The sequence below is a fragment of the Phocoena sinus genome, chromosome 16 (assembly GCF_008692025.1).
Source record: "Phocoena sinus isolate mPhoSin1 chromosome 16, mPhoSin1.pri, whole genome shotgun sequence".
Classification (NCBI taxonomy): Eukaryota; Metazoa; Chordata; class Mammalia; order Artiodactyla; family Phocoenidae; genus Phocoena; species Phocoena sinus.
Genome location: NC_045778.1, coordinates 35,437,608 through 35,464,619, shown reverse-complemented (window position 1 = coordinate 35,464,619; position 27,012 = coordinate 35,437,608). Strand labels below are relative to the sequence as shown.

General features: G+C 36.1%; 1 protein-coding gene across 2 annotated transcripts in view; it reads left to right on the top strand.

Annotated features, from left to right (window-relative positions):
• GRID1 (glutamate ionotropic receptor delta type subunit 1) overlaps window positions 1-27,012 on the top strand; it is a 671,539-nt gene that overhangs the window by 554,105 nt on the left and 90,422 nt on the right. For both annotated transcript variants that reach the window (XM_032609306.1, XM_032609307.1), the window contains exons 11-12: window positions 2,551-2,875; window positions 4,072-4,210. In XM_032609306.1, coding sequence (XP_032465197.1) covers window positions 2,551-2,875; window positions 4,072-4,210 — 464 coding nt within the window. The remainder of the gene's footprint in view (window positions 1-2,550; window positions 2,876-4,071; window positions 4,211-27,012) is intronic.

Genomic DNA, 27,012 nt, shown 5'->3' with positions numbered 1-27,012 from the left:
CCCCCAGTGAGATCCCTCATATTCATTTACAGTTAATCTCATTCCCAACCCCAGCCGGAGGAAACCTTTAATCTACTTTCTAGCTCTATAGATTTGCTTTTACAAACATTTACTATAAACGGAGTCATACCATATGTGGTCTTTTGTGTCTGGCCCTTTTCACTTGGCACATGTATTTGAGTTTCATCCTTCTCTAAGATTTCTGTGCCCTTCTGTGACTGCATCCTTTCCTGGTGCATGCTCTGTGGTTGTCCAGATAAACCCCTGTTCCCTTCATCCTGTATGATTCTTCTAAATTATTCTTGATTTCTTGTTACATTGAAACCCTGACCTGGTTCTATTGTCTACCCTCTGACTCTGACATCCAGCTTGCTGTATGCAGTTAGAGGAGAAAATCACAAATTTGTCCAGGTGGATGTATGAACAATGTGTGGCCTCCCAACTCAACTGGGCCTTCGGGACAGTTCCTTAACATGTCCTTTATTGGGCCCCTTGGCTACGTTCCTTAAGACTGTTTCAAAACTTTATCTTTCTCCTCAAGCAACCTAATAATCTTCTATCTTAAATTAGAAAACGAAGTGCTCTCATTTTAGGGAAAGAAATGGAGACATCTGGGCATGAGATTCTACTTCAACTTCCTATGAAGTTCATATCTGCAGACACGTGCCCTTGCCTCCAGTTTCGGGGTAGGGGGAGTGTTTTCCCTCCTGTTACAGCTCACCCCTCCACCAGCATCACGAGTCAACTCTCTTGTGCCTCCTCTGGACCTGGTTTCATAAATTAGTTTCCCTCCATTCTTTGTTGTTAACCTATCCTGATCCCCTGGATTTCTTTCTCTGTCATTAAATATGCTCCAAACTTAAACAAAACAAAAACAGAACAGACAAACAAATAAACCAAAAAAACCCAGAAAACCTCCCTGGATCGTGGGTTTCTGAGAAGAGAAGCAAGAACCAGAGATGCAAATGTGGCAAGTCTGAGATCTCTGACACGGCCACCTCCACCATTTTTTCTCTTTACTCTAGATATGTTGTTGGATTTCACAGTTTAGAAGTCAGTATATTTGCCCCTCTAGCCCGCATATGGGACCTGATAAAATCCTTCTATATAGTTTTCCCCAATTTGAATATGTAGTTTGGATCAGCTGTCACAACTGGTCATTCTAAAATAAACCTAGTTCTGACGATGCCTCCTACTTAAGAGACCCCAGAGCCAAGATAGGGATGATCACTGTACATTTTAATGCTCTTATGTTGACATCCACCTAGGCATAAGGATCCTAGTCTCCACCAGTCTTGGCAGCTTTAACCTCACAATCTAGTTCCATCTTAATGGGGTCTTGGGTGCCCGACTAGCTCAGTTAGTAGAGCATGAGACTATTAATGGGTCTTTGTCTATTTATTTTTAAGGTATTTTTAATTTATTTATTTTAGTTCTTTATTTTTGGCCGCTTTGGGTCTTTCTTGCTGCTCGTGGGCTTTCTCTAGTTGTGGCGAGTGGGGGCTACTCTTTGTTGCGGTGCACGGGCTACTCATTGTGGTGGCTTCTCTTGTTGCAGAGCACGGGCTCTAGGCACCTGGGCTTCAGGAGTTGTGGCTTGCGGGCTCTAAAGCGCAGGCTCAGTAGTTGTGGCGCACGGGCTTAGTTGCTCCGTGGCATGTGGGATCTTCCCAGACCAGGGCTCGAACCCGTGTCCCCTGCATTGGCAGGCAGATTCTTAACCACTGTACCACCAGGGAAGCCCCCTTTGTCTATTTTTAAATTAAGCTCATCTTGGAAAGCAAAAATCTTGGGAGGTACTCTTGAGGTCACAGTACAGGATGCCCAGAGAGCCCCTTCACAGCATGGCTTTACTGAAGGACGAAGCAGCCCATATGTCTGAGAAGCCATGGGTTAAGGCAGGCAGAAGATCAAAGGAAGTGGATGACCCCTTTTTTCTTGGAGGATGTTATTCTCTGACATAGAGTCTGCATATAAAACAATCTAGGCCTGATACACTAATGAGATTCAAGGTAGTTATATACTCACCATAAAGCTTCTAAAGTATTTTAGAAAAGAGAGATACCAGTGTGGGCTAATGGCGTTTGGAGAGGTTTGGTGGAAAAATGGAGTGTCCCTGTGGCCTTGAAGTATAGGAAGGATGTAGATGAGGCCAGAAGAAGATAGAAGGGAGTTGGGGCAGGGATGGGGGTGGGCGGTAAGAGGGAAATACCAGCAAAAGAAAGGAGATAGTTCACTAAGGGGACTGTTAAGAAAGTGAAGAAAAACTGTAATTCCCACAGGAATGAAGATGGTTATAGACTCTTTTCTCCAGAAGTGGTCTCCAGGAGTTTTGAGGGTTTGGGGGAGAAATTTGTAAGGTGAAAGAGGTAATAACAGACACCTTAGTGCTGGATTTTCCTTACAACATTCAAAGTCACGAGGTGTCAACTCTCGGATCCATTTCCTCTGAACTGAACAACCCAAAGGGCAGAGGACAGGCCTTGACCCAGGGTAGAACCTAATGGTAAACTGAGGACTGCTGTCTGATGAGATGGGTTTGCCTTTCAGAGAGCGGACCTAGCCATCTCCGCCATCACCATCACCCCGGAGAGGGAGAGCGTGGTGGACTTCAGCAAGCGGTACATGGACTACTCGGTGGGGATCCTCATCAAGAAGCCCGAGGAGAAAATCAGCATCTTCTCCCTTTTTGCTCCTTTTGATTTTGCCGTGTGGGCCTGCATTGCAGCAGCCATCCCTGTGGTTGGCGTGATGATATTTGTGCTGAACCGGATACAGGCCGTGAGGGCTCAGAGTGCTGCCCAGCCCCGGCCATCTGCTTCTGCCACCTTAAACAGTGCCATCTGGATCGTCTACGGAGCCTTCGTACAGCAAGGTACCCTCCTGGTTTCTCAATGTTGGAAGAGCCCCAGGGGCTTGGAAGAACTTGTCTGTTGGCAAAGTTCTTGGACGCGTTTTGCCAAAGTCATTTTAAATGCAATTTTATTTAATCTCTAAGGTAGTCCTAGTATCATGCTGCTCCCAGGTTCTCTGAGTAATACCAGATAGGAACTAAATGAAATCACAACACGGAACTTAACTTCAAGTCCTGATTTTCCACTTTAGATAAAATTAACCTGCGAGTTCTGCTTTGCACTTTCCTTGCCTCCCACATTAGATTGATTGTTATGCAGACAGGGTTGTCAGAAACTCCATCTTGTTTAAATTTGAAGTCTTAATGGGATAAAAAATCAAAATTGTTTTGCAATCATCTAAGCGGTACTCCAGCCATTCTTGAGATACAAAGTCTCCTGTCTCTGAGAAGTCTGGATAGCACTTGGGGAGTTACAGGATTGTGCAGTTTTGACTGGGAACAACAAGTTGCAAATTTCCTAATGTGAGTCCTAGCCTTATTTGCACCATGGCAAATGTATGTATCACTTGCTTGAGAGGTTATATAAGAATAGTCAGTGAGGAGTTTTCTTCTGCTACCACCTAAGGGACCAAGGAGAAACAATTGGCTTCAAAGAGGCAGCTTCTGACTACAAGTCACATGCAGTGATTTCTGAAAATCATAGGAAAAAAAAAAAGGTCATCTAGCGAGGGCTGAGTAATAATAAAAGTGATATGGTGCATCTCATTTCTTAAAAGAAAGCCAGGAAATCCTCCAGGTAGGAGGTAATTTTACAGAATTGCTGAGACTGTTCCATGTGAATTTAAAATGGAAAGGGACATTACATAGGGTTGCAGCCCTGAAAGTTCTCAACACAGTGAGGTAGAATCTTCTAACTAGAAGATTTTGATATTCGGAACTCTACTGTTGGCATTTTGAGAAACATCCTGTCACTAAAAATGCCAATGCTAGCTTTTCCGTATTTTGTGGTCTGCCATCCCTTTCCAAGATTGGTGGTCCTAGCATTTTTTCCCCAGAATTGTCAGAGCCCACCATAACCAGCCGGCAGTCACTTTCCTGATCCCCAGCTCACCACCAGGGGTGGTTCCTCATGCCTGGCCGCAGGGCAGAGAATTTCTCTGGAGATGCAAAGCAAGAGCAGAAGCCCAGGACCAATCCCCTTTGCCTGCCTCCTGCAGGTGGTGAATCCTCAGCGAACTCCATGGCCATGCGAATCGTGATGGGCAGCTGGTGGCTCTTCACCCTCATTGTGTGCTCCTCCTACACAGCCAATCTTGCTGCCTTCCTCACAGTGTCCAGGATGGATAACCCCATAAGGTAAGATCCATTACTCCTTCCAGAAGGCTGAAAAGAGAGGATGCAGACCTAGCCAGGGCAGCCTGGTGTCAAGGAGGCAGAGAAGGACTTAGATTCCAGATCTGCCATTTGATGACAGTAATCTTTAACGCATGAGGAGCATCACTCCTGTTGTATTTTATTTCATGCACAATTAAACAATGTATAAATTCATTAAATAACATTTCTTTGAATATTTAAATTCTGCTTATAAGCTAATAAATCAAAACATTAAAAATTAACAACTTAAAAGTCCTCAGACCTTTCAACATTGATTACAAACTTATTTAATCAAAATTTTTAAACATTTAATTAAAATTAATTAAAACCACAAGTCTAATATATTTTTCCAATCTTCAAACATCTAAAAATTATTTTTAAAAACATGCCAGTTATCACAGTGATTAGAAAATTTATGTCACTTACAGTTACAAAATTGTAAAACTATTGGAACCAAGGACTAAAAATGTTTCATTTTAACCAAAATGTTAAAAATATGGCATAAAAGAATTAATTCAACATAGTGAAATAACTTGGAAATGCCTTTGCTTTGTAGTCAGATTCTCACATACTGTGTGAGTTACAAAAGAGCCTGGATAAAGTGAATGTCTGTTGGATATGTCATCGCTGAACTGACCAAAGGCAAAGATCTAGTCCATACTTCCTTGGGTGCAATACCTCTTCAGTATCACCTCTTACTTGATCCCTGATTATGGTTTTCTGTGTCCCTGCCTTCAGTAATTTCTCCTTTAATTCATCATACTTACTATCATCATATTGATTCTTTTGATCCATAGCCCTGTAATCAAGTCATCCATACTCAACCAGCTTCTATAGCTCCCAACTGCCTATTTGAAAGAGGTCAGATTCTTGATTAGGATTCAAAATTCAGAATGACATTATCTAACCTTTATTTTAATTGACATTTTATTGATATAATTATAGATTCACATGCAATTATAATTAGTAGTGCAGAGAGATCTCATAATATCTTTTAACAAGTTTGCCCCAATGGTAACATTTTGCAAAATCAGGATATTAATGTTGATACAATTGACTGATTCTATTCAGATTTCTCATCTGTACTTGCCCTCATTTCTGTGTGTGTGTGTGTGTGTGTGTGTGTGTGTGTGTGTGTGCATTTGATTCTACACAATCTTACCATATGTGTAGATTTGTATTGTTCTTTTATAACCACACTCACCTCCTTTGCACTTCTTTCCCTCCAGTCCTGTTCTTAATACCTGGAAAACACTAATGTGTTCTCCATCTCTAAAATTTTGTTATTTCAAATATGTTGTATAAGTTGAATCATACTTTTGGGATTGACTTTTTCTTTCAGTATAATTCTCTGGAGATTCATTCAAATTGTTATGTGTATTAATAGTTCATTGCTTCTTTTTGCTTGGTAGAAGCCAATGTAACACAGTTTATTTAACAATCCACCTATTGAAGGACATCTGGGTTGTTTCCAGTTTGGGGCAATTATGAATAAAGCCACTGTGAACATTTGTGTGTAGGTTTTTGTGTGAACATGTTTTTATTAGTATGTGATACATATCCAAGAATGTAATTGCTGCATCTGTGGTAATAGCATGTTGTTTTATTAAAGAGCGATCAAACTGCTTTCTAGTGACTGTACCATTTTACCTTACTAGTAATGTAGGAATGATCCAGTTTCTTTGCCTCTTTGCCAATATTTAGTGTTGTCACTATTCTTTATTATACTATTCTGATAGGCATGGTGAGATAGTGCATTGTGGTTTTGTGTTTCCCTAACGACTAATTATACTGAATACCTTTTCATGTGCTTATTACTATCTGTGTATTCTGTTTGGTGAAATACCTTTTCATGTGTTTTGCCCATTTTCTCACTGGATTGTTAATGTTGAGTTTTGAAAGTTCTTTATATATTTTAGACACTGGTTTCTTGCCAGATGTGTGGTTTGCAAGTATTTTCCCCCACTCTGAAGTTTGTTTTATCAACCTCTTACCAAGGTCTTTCACAAAGAGGAGTTTTTAATTCTTATGAGGTCTAATTTATAAATTTATTCTTTTGTGGATCATGCTTTCGATATGAAGTCTAACTCTTTGCCTAGCCCTAGACCCTGAAGATAATCTGGGATTGTTTGTTTGTTTGTTTGCTTGTTTTTCTAAAAGTTTTTTAGTTTTACATTTTGGTCCACAATCAGTTTTGAGTTAATTTTTATATGAGGTGTGAAGTTTGAGTTCTCTTTTTTTTTTTTTTGGCTATGGATGTCCAATTGCTATAGCACCACTTATTAATTTAATTACTATTTAAGTTTGTCCGAAATCAGTTGAACATATTTATGTGGGTCTATTTCTGGGTTCTCTATTCATTCCATTGATCTATGTGCTGATTCCTTTGCCAATAGCACACTGTCTTGATTACTGTGGCTGCACAGTAAGCCTTAATACTGAGCATAGTGATTCCTCCCATTTTATTGTTCTTTGTCAAGATTGTTTTAACTATTCTGGGGCCTGCATTTTCCATACAAATTTTAGAATAAGTTTGTCTATGGCTATATAAAAACATTCTGTGGTTTTGACAGGAATTGCATTAATTATAGTTATAATTGCTTTAAGCCAAAAGATCATGATTTGCTGAGAATATTTAGCATGAATGGGTACTGGATTTTGCCAAATGCTTTTTTTAACATTACTTGCCATGATTATATGCTTTTTCTTCTTTAACTTATTAATATGGTAGATTAAATTGATTGTTTTTTTAAATGTATATCTTGAATGAATCTCACTTTGTCATGGTCTATGATTCTTTTCATATATTGTTGAATTCTGTTTGCTGATATTCTGGTTGAGGATTTTTGCATACAAACTTAGAAGAAATATTGGTTTGTACTTTTATTTGTAGTGTCTTTGTCTGGTTTTGATATCAGGGTGACACTGGCCTCATAAAGTGATTTAGGAAATTATCTTCTGTTTTTTTGGAAGAGATTATGTAAAATTGCTGTTAATTCATCTTTAAGTGTTGGGCGTTATTCTCCAGGGAAACCATCCAGGCATGGAGATTTCATATTTTTGGAGCTTTTAAATTGTGAATTAAATTTTTCATAGCTATAGGGCAATTCATATTGTCTGTTTCATCAAGTCTAGTTGGTTTATAGTGTTGTTCATGTTTTCATTTACTTGTTGATCTTCTGCCTTGTTCTATCAATTACTGAAAGTGGGATATTGAAGTCTCCAACTATTTTTGTAGACCTGCCTCTTTCTCCCTTCAATTTTATCAATTTCTCTTCATTTGTTACATGTGCATATGTTTATAATTGTAATTGTTCTATATTCTTATTGATGGCTGTTTTATCATTATATAATGTTCTTTGTTTCTCATAAAATTTTTATTTTAAAGTCTACTTTTTCTGATCATTAGCATAGCCACTCCAGTTCTCTTTTGATTATTGTTTGTACAGAATATTTTTTCTATCCTTTTGTATCAATCTATCTGTCTCTGAATCTAAAGCAAGTAGCTTCTACACAGCAAATAGTTGAATTGTGGTTTTTAATTCAGTCTACCAATGTCTACATTTTAATCAGAAAGTTTAATCCATTTATATTTAATGTAATTAGTGATAAAGAAGACTTCACTTCTGCCATTTTGCTATTCATTTTATATATGTCTTACATCTTTTTTGTTGTTCATTTTCTCCATTACTGCCTTATTTTGTGTTAAGTAGATATGTTTTGCATACCATTTTAATTACGTTATTGTTTCTTTTACTATATATTTTTTGAGTTATATTCTTAGTGGTTACCCTAGGTGTTACAATTAATAGTTTATAGCAATTTAACTTAGATTAATACTACCTTATTTTAATAGTGTACAAAAACTTTGCTCCTATATTATTCTGTTCCACTGCACCCCTGCCCCAACAACTCATTTTTGAAGCTGTCTGATCCCTTCCTTTTTAGGAGATAATTAGTATTTTTTTCCAATTTATTCAATGGATAGTCTTCTAAAGTTAGTTTTTAAATTGTTATTTTTTGGTATTTTACTTACTGAATAAACTTTACTTTTTTAAAAAAACAAATTTACCTAGATATTAGAATATATTATTAAAATGCATGTTTGTTGTTTTTTTATTTTTGTTTTTAAAATTGTGGGAAAATATACATAACATAAATTTTATCTTTTTAATCATTTTAAGTGTACAATTCAGTGTCATTAAGTATAATCACAGTGTTCTGCAAATATCACTACTATCTCTAGATCACATCATCTGGCAAATATATATACGATATTCTTTATTCCCCTCTTCCCCAGACCCTGGAAACCACCATTCCATTTTCTGTCTCTATAAATTTGAATCTCTAGGTGCCTCATATAAGTGAAATAATACAGTTTTTGTCTTTGTATGACTGGTTTATTTCACTTAGCATGTCTTCAAGGTTCACCATTTTGTCATATGTGTCAGAATTTCCTTGCTTTTTAAGGATGAATAACATTTCATTGTATGTATATACCACATTTTATTGATCTATTCATCTGTCCAGGAACATGGGTTGCTTCCATCTTTTGGCTATTATTTAATAATGCTGCTATAAATATAGGCATAAAAATAGCTGTTCAAGTCCCTGCTTTCAATATTTTTGTGTATATAGTCAGAAGTGGAATTGCTGGATCATATGGAAATTTTATGTTTAATAATTTTGAGGAACTACCTTACCATATTCCACAGTAGCTGCACCATTTCACATTCCCACCAGCAAGACACAAGGATTCCAATTTCTTTAAATCCTCACCAATGCTTGTTTTTGTTTTTATTTTTGTAATAGCTATCCTAATGGGTATGAAGTGATCTCATTTTGGTATTGATTTGCATTTCCCTCATGATTAGAGATGTTGAGCATATTTTCATGTATTTATTTTCCATTTGCATACCTTCTTTATAGAAATTTCTATTCAAGTCCTTTGCCCATTTTTAATTGAGTTGTTTTTGTTTGTTTGTTACTGAGTTGTAGGAGATTTTTATATTCTGGATATTAATCCCTTACGAGATACGTGATTCGCAAATACTTTCTCCCATTCCGTGGGTTGCCTTTTCTTTCTGCTGATAGTGTCCTTGGATGCAGAATTTCTTTTTTTTTTAATTTTGATGAAGTCCAAATTATCTATCTCTTTGTTGTCGTCATTGCCTTTGCTTTTGTTGTCATAACTAAGAAATCTTGACACCATTGTTGAAAATCATTTGACCACTTATGGGGCAGTATTTCTATGTTGTCTGTTCTATTCCATTTGTTTGTATGTCTGTCATCATGCCAGTTCCTCACTGTTTTGATTACTGTGGCTTGTAGTACATTTTAAATTCAGAAGTTTGAGATCTCCGACTTTGTTCTTTATCAAGATTGTTTTGGCTATTTGATGTCCCTTGAGATTCCATATGAATTTTAGGGTGGATTTTTCTATTTCTGCAGAAAACATCATTGGAATTTTGATAGCGGTTGCATTGAATTTATAGATTGCTTTAGGTAGTATTGGCATCATAACAATATTAAGTCTTCCAATCCATGAATACAGGATTCATTCCATTTATTTGCGTTTTAAATTTTTTTTCCAAAATTTTTAGTTTTTGGTGTACATGCCTTTTTGTTATTTTTCTTCAGTATTTTATTCTTTTTGATATTATTGTAATTGGAATTGTTTTTATAATTTCCCTTTCAGACTGTTCGTTCTGAATGTATAGAAATGCAGCTGGGTTTTGTGCATTGATTTTTGTATCCTGAAACATTGCTTAATTAGTCTGTTAGTTCTAATAGTTTTGTGTGTGTGTGTGCATATGTGTCTGTCTAATTTTAGCATTTTCTACATATAAGATCACGTTGTCTGACAACAGAGATACTTTTACTTCTTCCTTTCCAATTTATTTCCAATTATTTCTTTTTCTTACCTAATTGTCTAACTATGATTTCAAGTACTATGTTGAGTACTACATGGTAAAAGAAGATATCCTTGTCTTGTTCCTAATTTTAGAGAAAAGCCTTTCAGTCTTTCACCATTGAGTATGACGCTAGCTTTGGGTTTCTCAACCATTGTTACATTATGGATGTTTCCTTTTGTTCCTAGCCTGTTGAGTTTTTATTATGAAAGGGTGCTGGATTTTTTCAAGTGCTTTTTCTGCATTGAGATGATAATGTGGTTTGTATCTTCATTCTGTTAATGTGCTATATTACATTGATAAAATTTTTTATGTTGAACCATTCTTGCATTCCAGGGATAAATTCTTCTTGGTCATGGTACATAATCCTTTTAATATGCTGTTGAATTCAGTTTGCAAGTATTTCACTGAGAAGTTTTGTATCAACATTCATTAGGAATATTGGTTGGTAGTTTTCTTTTTTTGTAGTGTCTTTTTTGGACTTTAGTATCAAGGTAATGCTGGCCTCGTAAAACGAATTAGGAAGTATTCCCTCCACTTGAATTTTTTGGGTAAGAGTTTGATGAAGATTGGTGTTTCTTCTTCTTTCTAAAAATTATTTATTTATTTATTTATTTGGCTGCATTGGGTCTTCTTTGTTGCGCGTGGGCTTTCTCTAGTTGCAGAGAGCAGGAGCTACTCTGTGTTGCAGTGCACGGGCTTCTCATTGCAGTGGCTTCTCTTGTTGTGGAGCACAGCACACTGACTTCAGTAATTGTGGCTCATGGGCTCTAGAGCACAGGCTTAGTAGTTGTGGCGCACGGGCTTAGTTGCTCCATGGCATGTGGGATCTTCTCAGGGGTCGAACCTGTGTCCCCTGCATTGGCAGGTGGATTCTTAACCACTGAGCCACCAGGGGAGTCCTGGTGTTTATTCTTCTTTAAATTGTAGAATTCCACAGTGAAGCTAGCTGGTCCTGGGCTTTTCTGATTAGATCCTGATTAGATCTCCTTACTAGTTATAGGTCTATTCAAATATTCTGTTTCTTCATGGTTCAGTCTTAGTAGGTTGTGCATTTCTAGAAATTTGTCCATTTTTTCTAGATAGACTATATAATTTGTTGAAATACAGTTGACAGGTATACGATATAAATACATCTGTTCTTACTGCTATCATGTTTACATGATTTTTATGCATTCTTAATTATTTTCATAAAGTTTAACATTCAGTTACCATTGTTATTACTGTGTTTCTCCCACCACCTTGCCCCCACTAGAAATTAAGCATCCTCTTTTAACCTCCAGTGGTATCCTTTAGGCTTAAATTTGCATGCACTGCTATTTCTCTTTCAGAATCAAGAGTGAAACCATGTATTCATATCTCTGCCTACGTAAGAGGATAGTGGAATATCTTTTTTTCCTCTTCTTCCACCTACTCAATCATTTCTTTGGTTGACAGAATCTGAGATTTTAGACTCAGTTTATTCTGATTTTCTTCTTTTGTTATGTTTTTAAATCTTCTGCGGTTTCTCTAAGATACATATTTGGCATTTGCATTCTTTTGTTTTATCTCATCCATATTTATAGTCATTATTTGGACTGAATTCTATGTTCAAAATGTTTCAGTGCTTGTTGAATACCTCTTTATGATTTAGCCATCATTCGTTTCTTTATTTTAATGCATTTTTATTCAACTAGAATAGCTCTTTGAGCAATATCTCTAGCAAGAGTGGTATCTTTTCTGGGACAGCATATCTGCGAATCTTTTTCTGTTGTGTTTACACATGAATTAAACTTATCTGGGTGTAATGTTCTTGTGTCACAACTTCTCCCCTTACTATTCTATTGCCTGAGCAATGGAGCAACTTCTATAGAATTTGTTCCCTTGCTCTTCTTGTATGTAATGCTACAGAGAAGCATAAGTATACCCCATTCACCTCCTCTTTCTCCTCTCCTCTTTCTTTACCTCTCCTCCCCTTCTTACTCTGTTCTCTGTTCTTCCCTCTTTCTCTCCCCCCCATTTCCATCATCTTCCCCTTCCTCCTTCCCTTTCCCTTCCTCTTCCTCCCTCTTCCTCCCTCTAGTTTAATCCTTCCTCCTCCTCCCTCCCATCCCTCTTTCTCCATATCCACATGAAAACCTGCATGTGAATTTTTTATAGCAGTTTTCCTAAATTGTCAAAATGTGGCAACAACTAAGATGTCCTTAAAGAGGTAAAATATAAATAAACTGGAGTACATCCAGGTAATGGAATATTATTCAGTGCTAAAAAGAAAGGAACTATCAAGCCATGGAAAACCATGGAGGAACCTTAAATATATATTGATAAGTGAAAGCCTTATGATAAATAAATACATATGTATGTGTATATATACTTACAAATTTTATAATGTATAGATTTATTTTATATATGTGTATAAAGAGAGAGAGATGTATGGATTTTATGAAGACCTATGTATGTAAATTTTAAGATATCTTTGTGGATAAAATGGGAAAAAATATGAGCAGGGCAGCGGTAGATATGTATTAGGCCAAATAAAGCCAACTTAACATATTTTTAGTTGATCATGCTATTGTTGTATCTAAGAAGTCATGGCCAAACCCAAGGTGGATCAATTGCTCTTTGCAAACTAAACTTAAAGGCTTTTTACACATGGATCATCATCAATTTGGATGTAAAGATTCCATTTTTAAAATTAACTTATGGATAAAGACATTGAACAGGAATCATAAACAGTTGGATGTGACCTGAATTTACTTCTCAAGTTTATGGGGTTTTTTGGTAGCATAGTGTTTTAAATATTTAAATTTGAATGACTTTGGTGGTGCTAGCACTCTTCAGGTTGCCTTTGGTCCCACCATCCTCTGTTTTATTACAGCTGCTAGCTTCACACTTTCACATACTCACCTTTCAACATCAAGTCATTCAAGTTAGTGCCCTATGACAAAGAAGACCTGGATGACTCTTTGTGAGCTGGCAGGTCTTAACACATCTGTGCTATTCAAAGTGTGGCACACAGACCAACATTGCTGGCATAAATCCCAGGCCTTATCTCAGATCTCATGATCCAGAATTTATATCTAAGTAGGTCTCCAAATGATTTTTATTGACATTAAAGTTTGAAAAGCACTGCCTCCAATTAGACAAAAATGATCTATGAAATTCTAATAGCCTGAAGCGATTGGCTTCAGCTAACAAACGCATTTTAATAGAGCTATACATCAGTTCCTGCCTTTGGGGCACCACAAACTGGAAAAGAAAGATGGTGCATATTAATGGTACCAAGAAAATGAATGTGGGACTTAACTCTACATGCCATGATGGAATAACAGTTATCTCACTAGACCTCCCATCATTAACAACTATAAAACTGGAAAAATATGCTGTTTACAAGCATTTTAAACATAAAGGCACAGGTAGATTGAGAAAGAAGGGAAAAGATATGCCATGCAAATAATAAGCATAAGAAAGCTTGTGAGGATATCTCAACATTAGACAAAGTAGAATTTATGCCATAGAGTATTACAAGGGGTAAAGGGGGACCTTACATAATGATAAAAGAAACAATTTCACCAAAAAGGCAATTCTAAATATGTTTGTACTTTGTAACGAAGCATCAAAGTTTATGATATAAATTTTGACAAATCTAATGGGAGAAATAGAAAAATCTAATATAGTCCAAATTTTAATTTCATTCTCTTAGAAATTGACATAACAAGTAAGCAAAAGACTAACAAGGCTTTAGAAGATCTAAAAAATGCTATCAACCAACTTGAGGTAATTGACATTTATAGGACACTATACCCAACAATTGCAGAATACACATTCTTTTCAAGTATGCATCCACCAAGATGCATCATTCATTGGGCCATAGAGTTAAATCTCAATCAAGTTCAAAAGAATAAAATCTTACCAAGTATGTTCTATCACTATAATTGAGTTAAAGTAGAAAGCCAAAAAAAAAAAAATCTAGAAAATCCCCACTGAAATTTAAATAACATAATTCTAAACATATGGGTCAAAGAAAAAAAATCATAAAAGAAGTATAAAAATTATTTCTAAGTAAGCAATAATGAAAACACAATATATCAAAATTTGTGGAAGGCAGGTAAAATAATGCTTAAAGGAAAGCTTATAGCTTTAAATGCCTATATAAGGACAGAAAATGATTAAATTTGAGATTTTTAGTTTCCCTCTCAGAAAAGATAAAAAAAAAATAAGAACAGGCTAAACTCAAAGTAATTTTAAAGAAAGACATAGATTATGTATAACGACATAGAAAATTAGCAAAGTCAAAAGTTGGTTGTTTGATAAGTTTAATAAAGTTAATAAGCCCCAAACAAGAATAATAAAGAAAAATGAGAGAAAACTGAAATTATTAATATCATGAATGAAAGTGGGGATTTCAGTATAGATCTTTTAGACATTAAATGAATAATAAGACAATATTATGCACAATTTATGCCAGTAAATTCAACAACTTAAATGAAATGGATACATTTCTTTAAAAACACATCTTATAAAAACTGATTGAAAAAGAGACAGAAAATCTGAATATTAATTATCTATTAAATATATTGGATTTGTAAGCCTCACTACAAATGAAATTCTAGCCAACAGGCAAATAAATGACACTAATCGTAAACTTTTTCAGAAAATAGAGGAGAAAATGTTTTTTAATTCATTTAATGAAACTGGCATAATTCTGATACCCAAAACCAAAAAAGATACTACAAGAAAAGAAAATCACTGCCCAATATCTCCCATGAACTTAGATGTAAACATCCTCAACAAAATGGTAGGAGATTGAATCTAGCAATATATAAACAGGATAATACATCATATTCCAGTCTAGTATTATCCCTGGGATACAAGCTCGTTTCAGTATTTGAAAACCAGTTAATGTGATTCACCACATTAACAAAATAAAGGACAAAATTCACGTGATCATCTCAAATGATACAGAAAAGCATCTGACAAAATTAACCACCCATTCATGATTAATAAATAAATACATAAAAGGAAACTTCCACACCCTGATAACAGCACAGAGAACTGACTACTAACAACATACTTAGTGATGCTTTTTCCCCAACATCATATTGTGGGTCCTTGTCTGACCAACAAGCAATAAAAGAAATGAAAGGTGTACAGACTTGAGCGGGAGAAGTAACACTGTTTGTTTTCCGATGACATTTTGTGAAAAATCCTAAAAGTCTTTTAATAAAATTAAATCTAATAAATAAATCTTCATAGGCTGCCAGAAACAAAGTCCCTATACAAAAATCAATTGTATTTTTACATACTAATAACCAACAACTGGAAAACAAGTTTTAAAAAATTATAATAGTACCAAAAGTACAAATTCTTAGGAATGCGTTTTTTAAAAAATGTATAGGTTACACCTGTAGCAGAAAATTTAGTGGAAAATGTCACCAAGAGAAATTAAAGATCTAAATAAATGGAGAGATATCCAATATTCATGGATTGGAATACTCAATATGTTGAGATGGCAAATCGTCCTAACTGAGCTATAGAGTCAATGCAATCCCCATTAAAATCCCAGCAGACTTTTAAAAAATAGAACTGGAAAAGATTATATATATATTCAAAGGCTCTAGAATGGGGAACAGAATTTTGAAAAAGAACAAAGTTGGAAGACCAGCACTACTTGATTTCAAGACTTTCTACAAAGCTGTAGGGGCATTCTGCATGCCCTCTAACTGTATTTAATCTCATGTCTCAGTGCTCTAGCTTCCCTGGCTACGTTCCTCAAAGATCACAGTTAGTTTTCTGCTCTGTGGCCTTCACTAAGCTAGTTATTTTTGGAACACTCTTCTATGCTTTTGACCCAGCCAACACTGACTCATTTCTCAAGTCTCTACTCAAACGTCACCTCCTCACAGTGGCCTTCCTGGATATTCCTCAATTTAAATCACTCTTTGCTATTTTTCTCCTTCATATACTTTAGTACTTTTCTTTCTTAGTAATTGTCACATGAGTTTATGTGTTTACTTTTTGTTATAATGCATCCATCCTTCTAGATAATAAACTCCGTGAATCCAGGGACTGAGTTTGTTTGTCCTCCATTGTATAACCAATGCTTAGCACAATGCCTGTCACAGCTCAGCTGCCTTAACAAAATACCATAGACTGGATGGCTTAAACAATAGGAATTTATTTCTCATGGTCCTGGGGGCTGGGAAGTCCAAGATCCCGGTGCCAGCAGATTTGTTTCTTGGTGAGAGTCCTCTTCCTGGCTTGCAGATGGCCTCCTTCTCTCTGCTGGGTCCTCACATGGTGGAGAGAGAAGGAGCACTGGTCTTTCTTCTTCTTCTTATAAGGTCACTAATCCCATCATGGGGGCTCCACCCTCATGACCTTATCTAAACCTAATTACCTCCCAAAGGCTCACCTCGAAATACCATCACATCGGAGGTAAGGGCTTCAACTTGTGAATTTGGTGAGGGCTGGGTGGGATACAACATTCAGTTCATACCGCTCACTATGTATGCCCAATACATGTTAAATGGATGCATTAAGTTTTGAAGGAAGACTTGTTCTTTTTGGTTCATTTATAGAAAATGAGGATCTTTGGGTAGAACAATTGAAGATATAGAGTTTAGCTCAACAACAAAAAGTCCCTTCCTGGTGTCAGACCTGTCTGAAGTTTAGTAAATGACCTTGGGAGGTGATGAGCTGCGTATCCCTAGAAGTGTGTCTGCAATAGCTGGGAATCAGGAATGTCACTCCTAAACTCTGAAGTCATGTATTCTGTGCTCCTTGTTTTTCGGGTCACACTCCATTTATAGATCTGTATGCAAAGAAGGAGTTGGCTTTGCTTTTTGTTCGGTTTTCCCTGATTATTTATTTTTATCTTGAGGGCAAAGTCTTCTATTGGGTATATGTGTTGGTTTCCTGCTGGGCAAAGTGTTGCTAGAACACCTTTTTTAAAGGTCACATTGGAGATTTTCCACATGTTTTGATTTTTTTAAATCATCCTTTTTATTCCTCTATTGCTCCTGTATTCGTGGATCCATTAGAATCACATGAAATGCAGCTTGCAGTCTGTGTACTGTTTCACATTGGAACCCTGAGATTCATGAATTGAAAAGCTCCAGATTTTTATGGCTGTGATAAATCATCCATAGGCACAAACTGGCTGTAGAATTTGTATTCAGGCTCAGGCTTATGAATGCACAATATATGAGCAAAATTGATATAAGTCAGGAAAGCTGGGTTCATAAGGGGCAAACAGATTGTGCCACTCCTGTGATGGGATGCACGCCTGCTTCCCTCCTGTCACATCTAGAACTACATTATCATGCTGTGAAAGAAATGTGAAAGGATTGGAACCCAGTCCTCTGAAGCAGATGTTGGGATCCTAAGGAAGTGTAGAGATAGGACTTCCTTAGGCTTACTGTGTAGACTGTTCAAGAAGATGATCCTTCTCTATGGCTAACTTAAAGTGGCATGCCCAAGGTGCTGGGAGACCTCGAACTGGTATTTCTCACACCTTCTATTTTTTCTAAAAAAGTAGACTAGTTTTTTGAATGGCTTTAGGTTTACAGGAAAATTGAGTGGAAAGTATGGAGAATTTCCATATACCCACCCTGCTAATTTCCCCTATTATTAATATTTTGCAGTAATGTGGTGCATTTGATGAGCTGGCATTGTTACATGATTATTAACTGAAGGTCATAGTTTACCTAGGGCTCATTCACGTATTGTGCATTACATAGATTTTGATAACTGTATAATGATGAGTATCCAGTATCATAGTAGCGTACAAAACGGCTTTACTGTACTAAAAATTCCTTGTTCTCTATTCATCCTATCCTCTTCCTTTCTGAATATTATTTTTAACTAAGCAGAAACTGGGGTCGTTCTAAAAACCTACCTGTTCCATACTCTCCAGACTATTCTGTAAATAGATCATATCCATTCTACCTCCTAAATCTCTCAAATAGGTGTCATTTATGTATTCTTTCTTACATATCCACGTCCTGATGACCGCTTAGTTTATTACAGCAGCCTTCTGACTTTCTTTTTTCTTTCTTAACTCCTTCAAACCTTTCTCTGTATAGCCAGCAGAAACATCTTTGTAAAATAAATTCTGATCAAGTCAGTTCCTTGCTTTTAAATTTCCAGTGGTTCCCCATACATTTCAGGTTAACAATTCAGCTTCTTTAGCACAGAATCTTCACTTGACCTTAGCCACCCTTCCAGACTCAACTTTATAACTACATGTATATTCCGTTTTGCCTCAGGTTGCTAAGCCGTGGTGGGTATCTCGATATATGTACTTCCAGTACTTAGCTAGTGTAAGAGTTGAACTTTTTTAAGATGCAGGTTTATTTTTTTAATCCTGTATGGTTTTCCTTCCCTTATTTTTTTTGCATATAGAACTTCTTAAATTGAATTTTAACTGTTGATTTATTTGTTCTCTTTGTGTTTCTATCATCAGACTTATTAAATTGAATTATTACTGTTCAATTATAAGTTATCTCCTTTATTAGACCATGAGCTCTTTGAGGGTAGAAAGAGTCATATTAGGATTCTCCATCCTAAGTAAAGGGCTTTGTACTTAGCTAGAACTTAGTAGGGTTGGACAGGTGCATGAATGAATGGACAAGAGAACTTGACAGGCTCAGGTAACCTAGAGTCAGTAGGAAAATAAATAATAACAAAAATGAGCATTTGAAAGCTGGAGGAAGAAATGGTTGAATATAGAGAGAAAGTAGCAAAAGTGGGGCTGCTGGTGAAACCAGGGAGAAGAATATCTGTTGTTGAGAATGAGCTCCTCATTGGGCTTGTATAGTATCATGTGGGACATTTGGGTACCAGTGAGGCTATATCAAGTGCTACTGAGAGCGAGAGGGATACAGTGACAGTTTGAAGTGAGACCACCCGGTGTAAAATGGAACCCCGATTCCAGTATCCTCTGAAGTAGAAATGAAGTAGTTTCAATGAGTTGGTCATTGCTCTTGATGTTCAATGACTATGGAACCATCCATCTTCCAGCCAACCTGGGTGTTCTTGGTGCTCAGTAACTGTCTTCTAACAAGCCCAGGTCAAGTGTCTTGGAAAACAACCAGCATATTTATGGCAAATTTGGGGCCATGTGGATCTGTTCACATTTTAATTATTATAGAAAGAAAATAATGTGTTGATAATGCAAGTAATGAGAAGTTTTGGGGAAAGAGAAACTGTCTTATCGAAATTTATTATAATAGACCTGAAATAGAAAAATAGCTAGGCATAACTTGACAGTTATCTCAGATTACAAGAAATTTCAGAAGGGAAGGTCTTTAAATAATAAAATGGTAGTTGTCTAATCACAAATGATCCCAGTGAGGAAGGTTCAGCAAGCCGATGCCCAGGGCATCTCCCACGGGGTCAGACGGCTAAAAGACAAGTACAGAAGTTGAGAGATAGTGCACAGGGTGATGAAACAAAACAGGCACATCTACTTGAAAACACATGAGACTTCCCTGGTGGTGCAGTCGTTAAGCATCCACCTGCCACTGCAGGGGACATGGGTTTGATCCCTGGTCCGGGAAGATCCCACATGCTGTGGAGCAGCTATGCCTGTGCGCCGTAACTAAAGAGCCTGCACTCTAGAGCCCGCGAGCCACAATTAGTGAGCCCGTGAGCCACAACTACTAAAGCCCGTGCTCCACAACATGAGAAGCCCACGCACTGCAACGAGGAGTAGCCCCCACTTGCTGCAACTGGAGAAGGCCCGCATGCAGCAACGAAGACCCAACACAGCCAAAAATAAATAAGTTAAAATAAATAAATTTTAAAAACAGAAAAAGAAAACACATGCAGGTAGGACCAAGTTACAGAATTAGCTTAAATTGGGAAAAGCGCTGAAGAAAACAAATGTAAAGTTTAGGCAGAATTAATTTCTAAACTCTAGTTTTGATTTTAAAACTGTCACAAGGAAAGAGAATGCCAGTGCTTAAGGAATACTGGGTGGTATGATAAAGTGAAGCAGAATCACTGCTGCAATATAAAAGTCATGGGATTCGAACATTGTGCTAGCATAGTGGCTTGCTGTCTGTGTGATTTTAGATGGTCACTTCATGGATCAGAGCCTTAGCTTTCTCATCTCCAAAATAGACACAAACCTACCAGTTCAGTGGTGTGTTATGTCAGTTAATTAAATTGAACTTTATAAGATCCAGCCTGGTGCTGGCATTCAGTTGGTCCTCGATAAATAAATAACTCATTTTTCCCTGATGCCTTTTAAATCTTACTTCCAGATTCAATTGGATAACCATCCCAAGACATTAGAAAATTGCAGATATATATGCAAGTGCACTGCTCATAATATTTAAAAATGAGAATAGTGTCAGATTATTGATGATGTTTAAATATCTAACCTTTTGAAAAGCAGTTGAATTTTTATTTGATATGCTAGTGAATTTGATGTGCAACCATGGCAAAATTTATGAATGATTTAATTGAAAACAGATTTGCAAATACTTAGAAACGAAACGGTGATCCCTAGGAGGTGGTACCAGTTCCCCAAGAACAAATCGTATTGGGTTAGGCTAACCTCTTTCAATTCGTTTTTGTTTGTTTCTGATAGGCTTATTAGACTGGCAAAATAGAATAATGGTATAAACATATTATATATTGATTTAAGCAATACATTTGATGCTCTTACATAGTAATATTGTGAATAAGAGGGAAAATGTGTTTTATAGTTAAATAGATTTGTAATTGGTTTTAAAAATGTCCCAAACCATTACTGAAATAATATTTGATTTAACTTGGCAGATGCCTGCCTAGTCGAGAGGCATAAAGTTCTGACCTTGGAACCACTGTGTTCAATAATCATCAAAGTCTTAACATTAAGATATCAAAGACATACTGATCAATTTCCCAGAGGATTTAAAATTTCAAGGACATATAATATGTTTTGTACAAAGTTGATTATTAAAAATACATATTCATTAAAGACAAATGCACAAATCAAAGTACAAAATTACAAGACCGCATATTTCAATATATATTTATTTTATTGCAGATTTAATTCATGGCCAGTTCAAATAGGTATGATTTATTAAAATCTTTCCCTTTAAAATAATTTTGAAAGGTAGAGTATTGTTCCTGCTGATTATTTTTTTGGAAAATCTGAAAATCATTTTATATACGGTTTTCCTATGTTTAGGTTCTTAATGTCAATTTAACCCTTGATTGGTTGATGTTCTTAGTGTCAGTTTAACTCTTGATTGGTTGATGTTTTTGGTAGGTGTTTTAACAACAGACTCTAGGCATTTTCTTTTCAAAACGCCTTCATTTCTGCAGATATGTTTCATTTCTGGTTCTTTAGATATGAAGGATAACTCAGTGGATCCAAGTTTATATTCTCTAGAATGTAGATTCCACATGAGATGAATGACCAGCTTTATTTTTCTTCCTTTGGATCTGTCCTGCTTTCCCTTCTTAAGCTTGAATTGTAGGGTAAATTTTTTTTTTTTAAGATGAAATACTTCAAAGGTATTTTTTTTTTTAGATGTTGGGGGTAGGAGTTTATTAATTAATTAATTAATTTTTGCTGTGTTGTGTCTTCGTCTCTGTGCGAGGGCTTTCTCTAGTTGTGGCGAGAGGGGGCCCCTCTTCATCGTGGTGCATGAGCCTCTCACTGTCGTGGCCTCTCTTGTTGCGGAGCACAGGCTCCAGACGCACAGGCTCAGTAGTTGTGGCTCGCGGGCCTAGTTGCTCCACGGCATGTGGGATCCTCCCAGACCAGGGCTCGAACCCGTGTCCCCTGCATTAGCAGGCAGATTCTCAACCACTGTACCACCAGGGAAGCCCCTGTTGGGTATTTTTGACAGATTTTTGTTAGTATGTGTACAAGTAGTATAGGTTTCTTTTCATTGGTTTCCCTTTGAATGTGATAAAGTCTTTCAACTTTCCTTCTCCTATATTTTGTTTTTTTGTTGTATTTGAGGATTTTTTTTAAAGTACAACTTTGGCTATTACTTCTACTATACTTTTACGTGTATCTTAGCAACTACTCTGTTCTGAGGGTGGTGCTCTAGTCTTTTGCCTCTGCTACTATCATCAATTTATTTTCATCTTCCTTCCATTTCTTTATTCTTTTACTCTGGATTCAGAGCCAACTTTTGAAGTGTGTCATTCATACAATTTATTCTGTGTTCTCTACTGTCAACATGGATTTTATTTGAGCAATTACAATTTTTCACTTGCAATTCTTTATTTTATAAACCATTTTCCTTTACATCTCATCCTGTTGACTTTTCACTTCTGGCTGTTTTCTTCTTAGGCTTTCTGTACCAGTTCCAGAAATGTTTGCAAAGGAACAGCACATTTTCTATTTTAGAGAGTTGTTAAGTTTTGAGTGATCATGTGACATTTTATCTTTTCTCTGGTTATTTTACTAGGAAGTTGGGAGACTAGTGCGTGCTAGCTAGAAACCATTTTCAGCGGAAACATCTTAGGATGGTTAATATATTGACTGATAGAATCAAGACTCTAAATGGTATCAACAACATGGAACAAAGTGCTGAAACCAGCAAGCTGGATAAATGAAATCCGACAGGCCGCCTAAAAATAATCAGCCACTTATATCCAGGACAGTCTAGGGGATGCCTGACTGGGTGTATTTCCAGGCTTACACATTCAGCTCACTGCTCTGCTCACTCTCCTAACCTTCACAGCCAATCTCATCCATCCTGAAGGCTTCAATTACCACCAAATGCAGAAGTTGTGACATCCGTGGCCTCGGTCCAGGCCAGGCACTTAAAGTCAACTTGTTCAACGCTGAGCTTATTAGCTCAGCCCCCAAACTATCCCACCAACGTTATTCATTAGTTGAAGAGCATCACCATCCACCAGGTCACTCAGTCATCCTTAACCCAGCCTGTCCCCATTTCCCACAGGAAATCATTTTCCACCTATAGATTGTCTGCCTCATTATTATTTCTCAAAATCTTCCCCTCTTCACTGTATTGTTAGAGAAGGGGCTCACAAACCTGGATGTCTTCCTCCCAGCCTTTGGAAGTGTTTAAACCCATCTTTTCTGCTTTTCTTTCATCCATTTCCTTCTGACCATCTTTTTAGAAGACAAATTTGATCATGTTATTTCCCATTTCCACCCCACTCCAAGAAAGAGTCTATTAGTGATTTTCTGCTAGATATAAGCTCTTCCAGAAAGCACCGAAGGCAAGAACGTTATCCTTGCCTGCCTTGACAGCCTCACCCTTCTCCATTTCTCCTCACACACGTTTTAATCACAAGTTGTCTCCTTTCTATCCTTTTGCATTTTTTTTCCATCATGGAATATTAGCCCTCACCTTCCTGGAAAATTCATAACTTTCTATTTGAGAATCTACTCAAGTACTCCATCCTCTGTGAATCCGTCTGTGATCTACCAGACTCTGAACAATCCCATTTTTCTATGCTTTCCTAGGACTTTACACATATCAATATTAATGGCCAACTCCCTCTATTGAAATTGTATCATTACTGTACTGTATTTCCTACACAGTAATATTTAAATGTTTAATATTTAAATATTTTAGTATTTAAATATTCCTGTATTTTTGAATACAGTCATTTCACTGTCAGTGAACCAGTCTTTTTCAAGTTAATTTCCCCCACTACCCAACACACATTCCATCCTTCCGTTCTTTGTGACACTTTACTCTTCCAGGTCTGGTTAAAGTCTGTTCTTCCTTGAACTGTTCTTGAACTTTTCCAATTTAGTTGGTATTCCTTTCTTTAAAATTCCTTGTCACGCTGTCCTCTTCTGGCATGTGGTACTTCATTGTCATTGCTTCATGAGTCTTAAAATAATAGTGGTTGTATTCTTTTTTATAAATATTTCTTAATCTTACCATAAAAATTCAAGTAAAAAATACTAACAATCACCAAAATTCTTCCCCTTCCCCCTAAAATAATCAATATTTCCATTTGGAGAAAATAATTTTAGGTGTCTGGCTCTGCATACTTATGGATACAGAGAGGTAATCTAGGAAACAATGGGATCATATGATCAAATTTATTTTTAGAGAAATCATTACATTTTTACATTTATTTTTTCTTGACTTTGAAGAAAAATGAAAAAAGTAGAACTAAAGATACTGCTGAAATTTAATAAATATTTATTTATAGCAGGAAATATTAGTTCCTAAATTATTCTTTGTAGTTATAAAATCATATCTGAAAAACTAAAGGAATCCAAATACTTTATAACCACCTGCTTCAATTATTTGAATCTCTACTATGGAAAAAAGAGAAATACCATACACAGATATTCTCCCCATTTCCCTGAGCATTACTTTCATTTTTTTTTTTACTAGTTATTGTATTTGTATGCATGGTAAAAAATTATGACATTTGCATTCCTTTTCTGTAACAACCATAACCCAGAATTTACAAATATTAGTTCTATAAGTACATGAATTCAGGGTTTGCTCAATATTTGTATTTGTAGCATAGTTCACATCTCATTAGTTATCCTAGGTTTTGTACAACATTTAAATTGTGAAAAAAAATTAAAAATAATGTAACAAAGACTTTTGCCCCACCACCCACATGTAGCAAATATTACTTAATCAATTTGCTTCAAATTATGTTTTTGAAATAAAATCTTATAGACACAGCTGAATACACATTTGAACCTATTCCCAGTTTCATTACCTTTTATTCTACCCAGAGGCATTTTCTGACATGAATTCAGAGTGTGTTGAGTTTACATATATATAAATAAAATTTTACTCTATATAATATGCATCTATAAATAAAATACAGGATTATTTTAATATATTTACTGTCTTATATTTATATCTATACGTTTAAAATATTCAGTGTAATATTTTTAATACCTTCAAATGTATATAGGTAGTATTGTAGCATATAATCTATATACAGTAGAAGGTCTTCTATGTTTTGCACTTTACAATCAATATTTTTTTAAATTTATTTTTGGCTGCGTTGGGTCTTCGTTGTTGTGTGCAGCCTTTCTCTAGTTGCGGTGCGTGGGCTTCTCATTGCGGTGGCTTCTCTTGTTGTGGAGCACGGGCTCTAGGTGCACTGGCTTCACGAGTTGTGGCTCGTGAGCTCAGTAGTTGTGGCACACGGGCTTAGTTGCTCCGTGGCATGTGGGACCTTCCCCGACCAGGGATCGAACCCATTTTCCCCTGCACTGGCAAGTGGATTCTTAACCACTGCACCACCAGGGAAGTCCCTACAGTCAATATTTTATACATAAAGGTCTAGTCCATTTATTTAGATACTATAGAGTGGAGTATATTTTAATTATACAAGCATGTATATTTACTTATCTCCCTACTGACATTGGATTATTTCCAATATTTTGCCAGTATTGACAGCCCTGCCTTGTGCATTTTTATATGTGTTTTGTGAACACACGGATATGTTTCTTGGCATATAGACCTTGAACTAGAATTTCTGGCTCATTGGTACAGGCCTGTTTGATTTTATTAGATATTGTCAAATTGCTCTCTAATGTGGTTTTGCAAATTTGCATTCTCAATAACTGTGAAAGAAAATACCCATTGTTTGTCAGTGTTCTGAATATTTGATGATTTCACACTTTTCACTTTTGAAGATCTTATAAGTCTGACATGGTATTTTATGACTATGTTAATTTGCAGTTTCCTGATTACAAGTGAGGCTAAGCATTTTTTCGTAAGTTTATTTCCACTCAAGCTTATTTTTTTGCACATTTCCTTTTCATACTTCTTGCTTTTACTTTTATTCAATTGGATTATTAGTTTTATTCTTACTAAGCTTACATTTATCTGTTATGTGCATATAACTATTTTATTCCTGTCTGGGCTTATATATATATTTTTTTTACAGTATCTTTTGTGAAGAAGACTTTAATATTAACTTAGTCAGCTTTATCAGTTATCCCTTTAGGGTTTGTTCTGTTTGTGTGTTATTTTAATATATCATACCTAACTCCAAGTCATATAATTTGTATTAAACATTGTACGACATTGATTTTTCACATATAGATTTTTTTTATTCATCTTGAATTTGTTTTTGAGAATATCATTTAACCCATGTGAATAAACTATTTTTACAGCACCATTTATTGAAAAAACCCATGCTTTCACCTGTGATTCTTTTAAATAAACATTTTATTTTAGAATAGTTGATATTTACAGAAAAGTTGAGCAAACAGTACAGAGAATTTCTGTATACTTCTCACCCAGTTTCACCTATGGTAACATCTCATATTATGATGGTATATTTGTCATGACTAAAATCCAGCATTTACTGTTACTATTTAAATTACTATTAACTAAATGCCACAGTTTGTTTGGATTTCACCAGTTTTCCCCAGTGTCGTTCGTTTTTTCCGGGATTCCATCCAGGATCCCATGTTGCACTTATTTATCATGTCTCCTTAGTCTGTGACTGTTATTCAGACTTTCCTTGTTTTTCATGTCCTTGGCAGTTTTTGAGGAGTGTTGTATTATTGTATAACAGATGATTTGTAGAAAGTTCCTCAGTTGGGGTTTGCTTGCTTTTTTTTTTTTTTTTCCTGTGGGTTTTTGTGAGGAAGACCATAGAGAAGAAATGTCCTTCTCATGACATCATATCAGGTTTACATTCTGTGGGCATTATTCATGACTGGTGATGTTAGCCTTGTTCACCTGGCCAAGGTAGTGTTTTCCAGGTTTCTCTAATGTGAAGTTACATTTTCATCTTTTCTGTAGTCTGTCCTTGAGAAGCGAGTCATTGAGCACAGCCCACACTCAGGGTTGAGGGGATAAGTTCCACTTTCTGGAGGAGTGAATATCTACGTAAGCTATTTGGAGTTTTTCTCTAAGGGCAATTTATCCCTTCTCTCCCTATTTATTTATTTATTCAGTTATT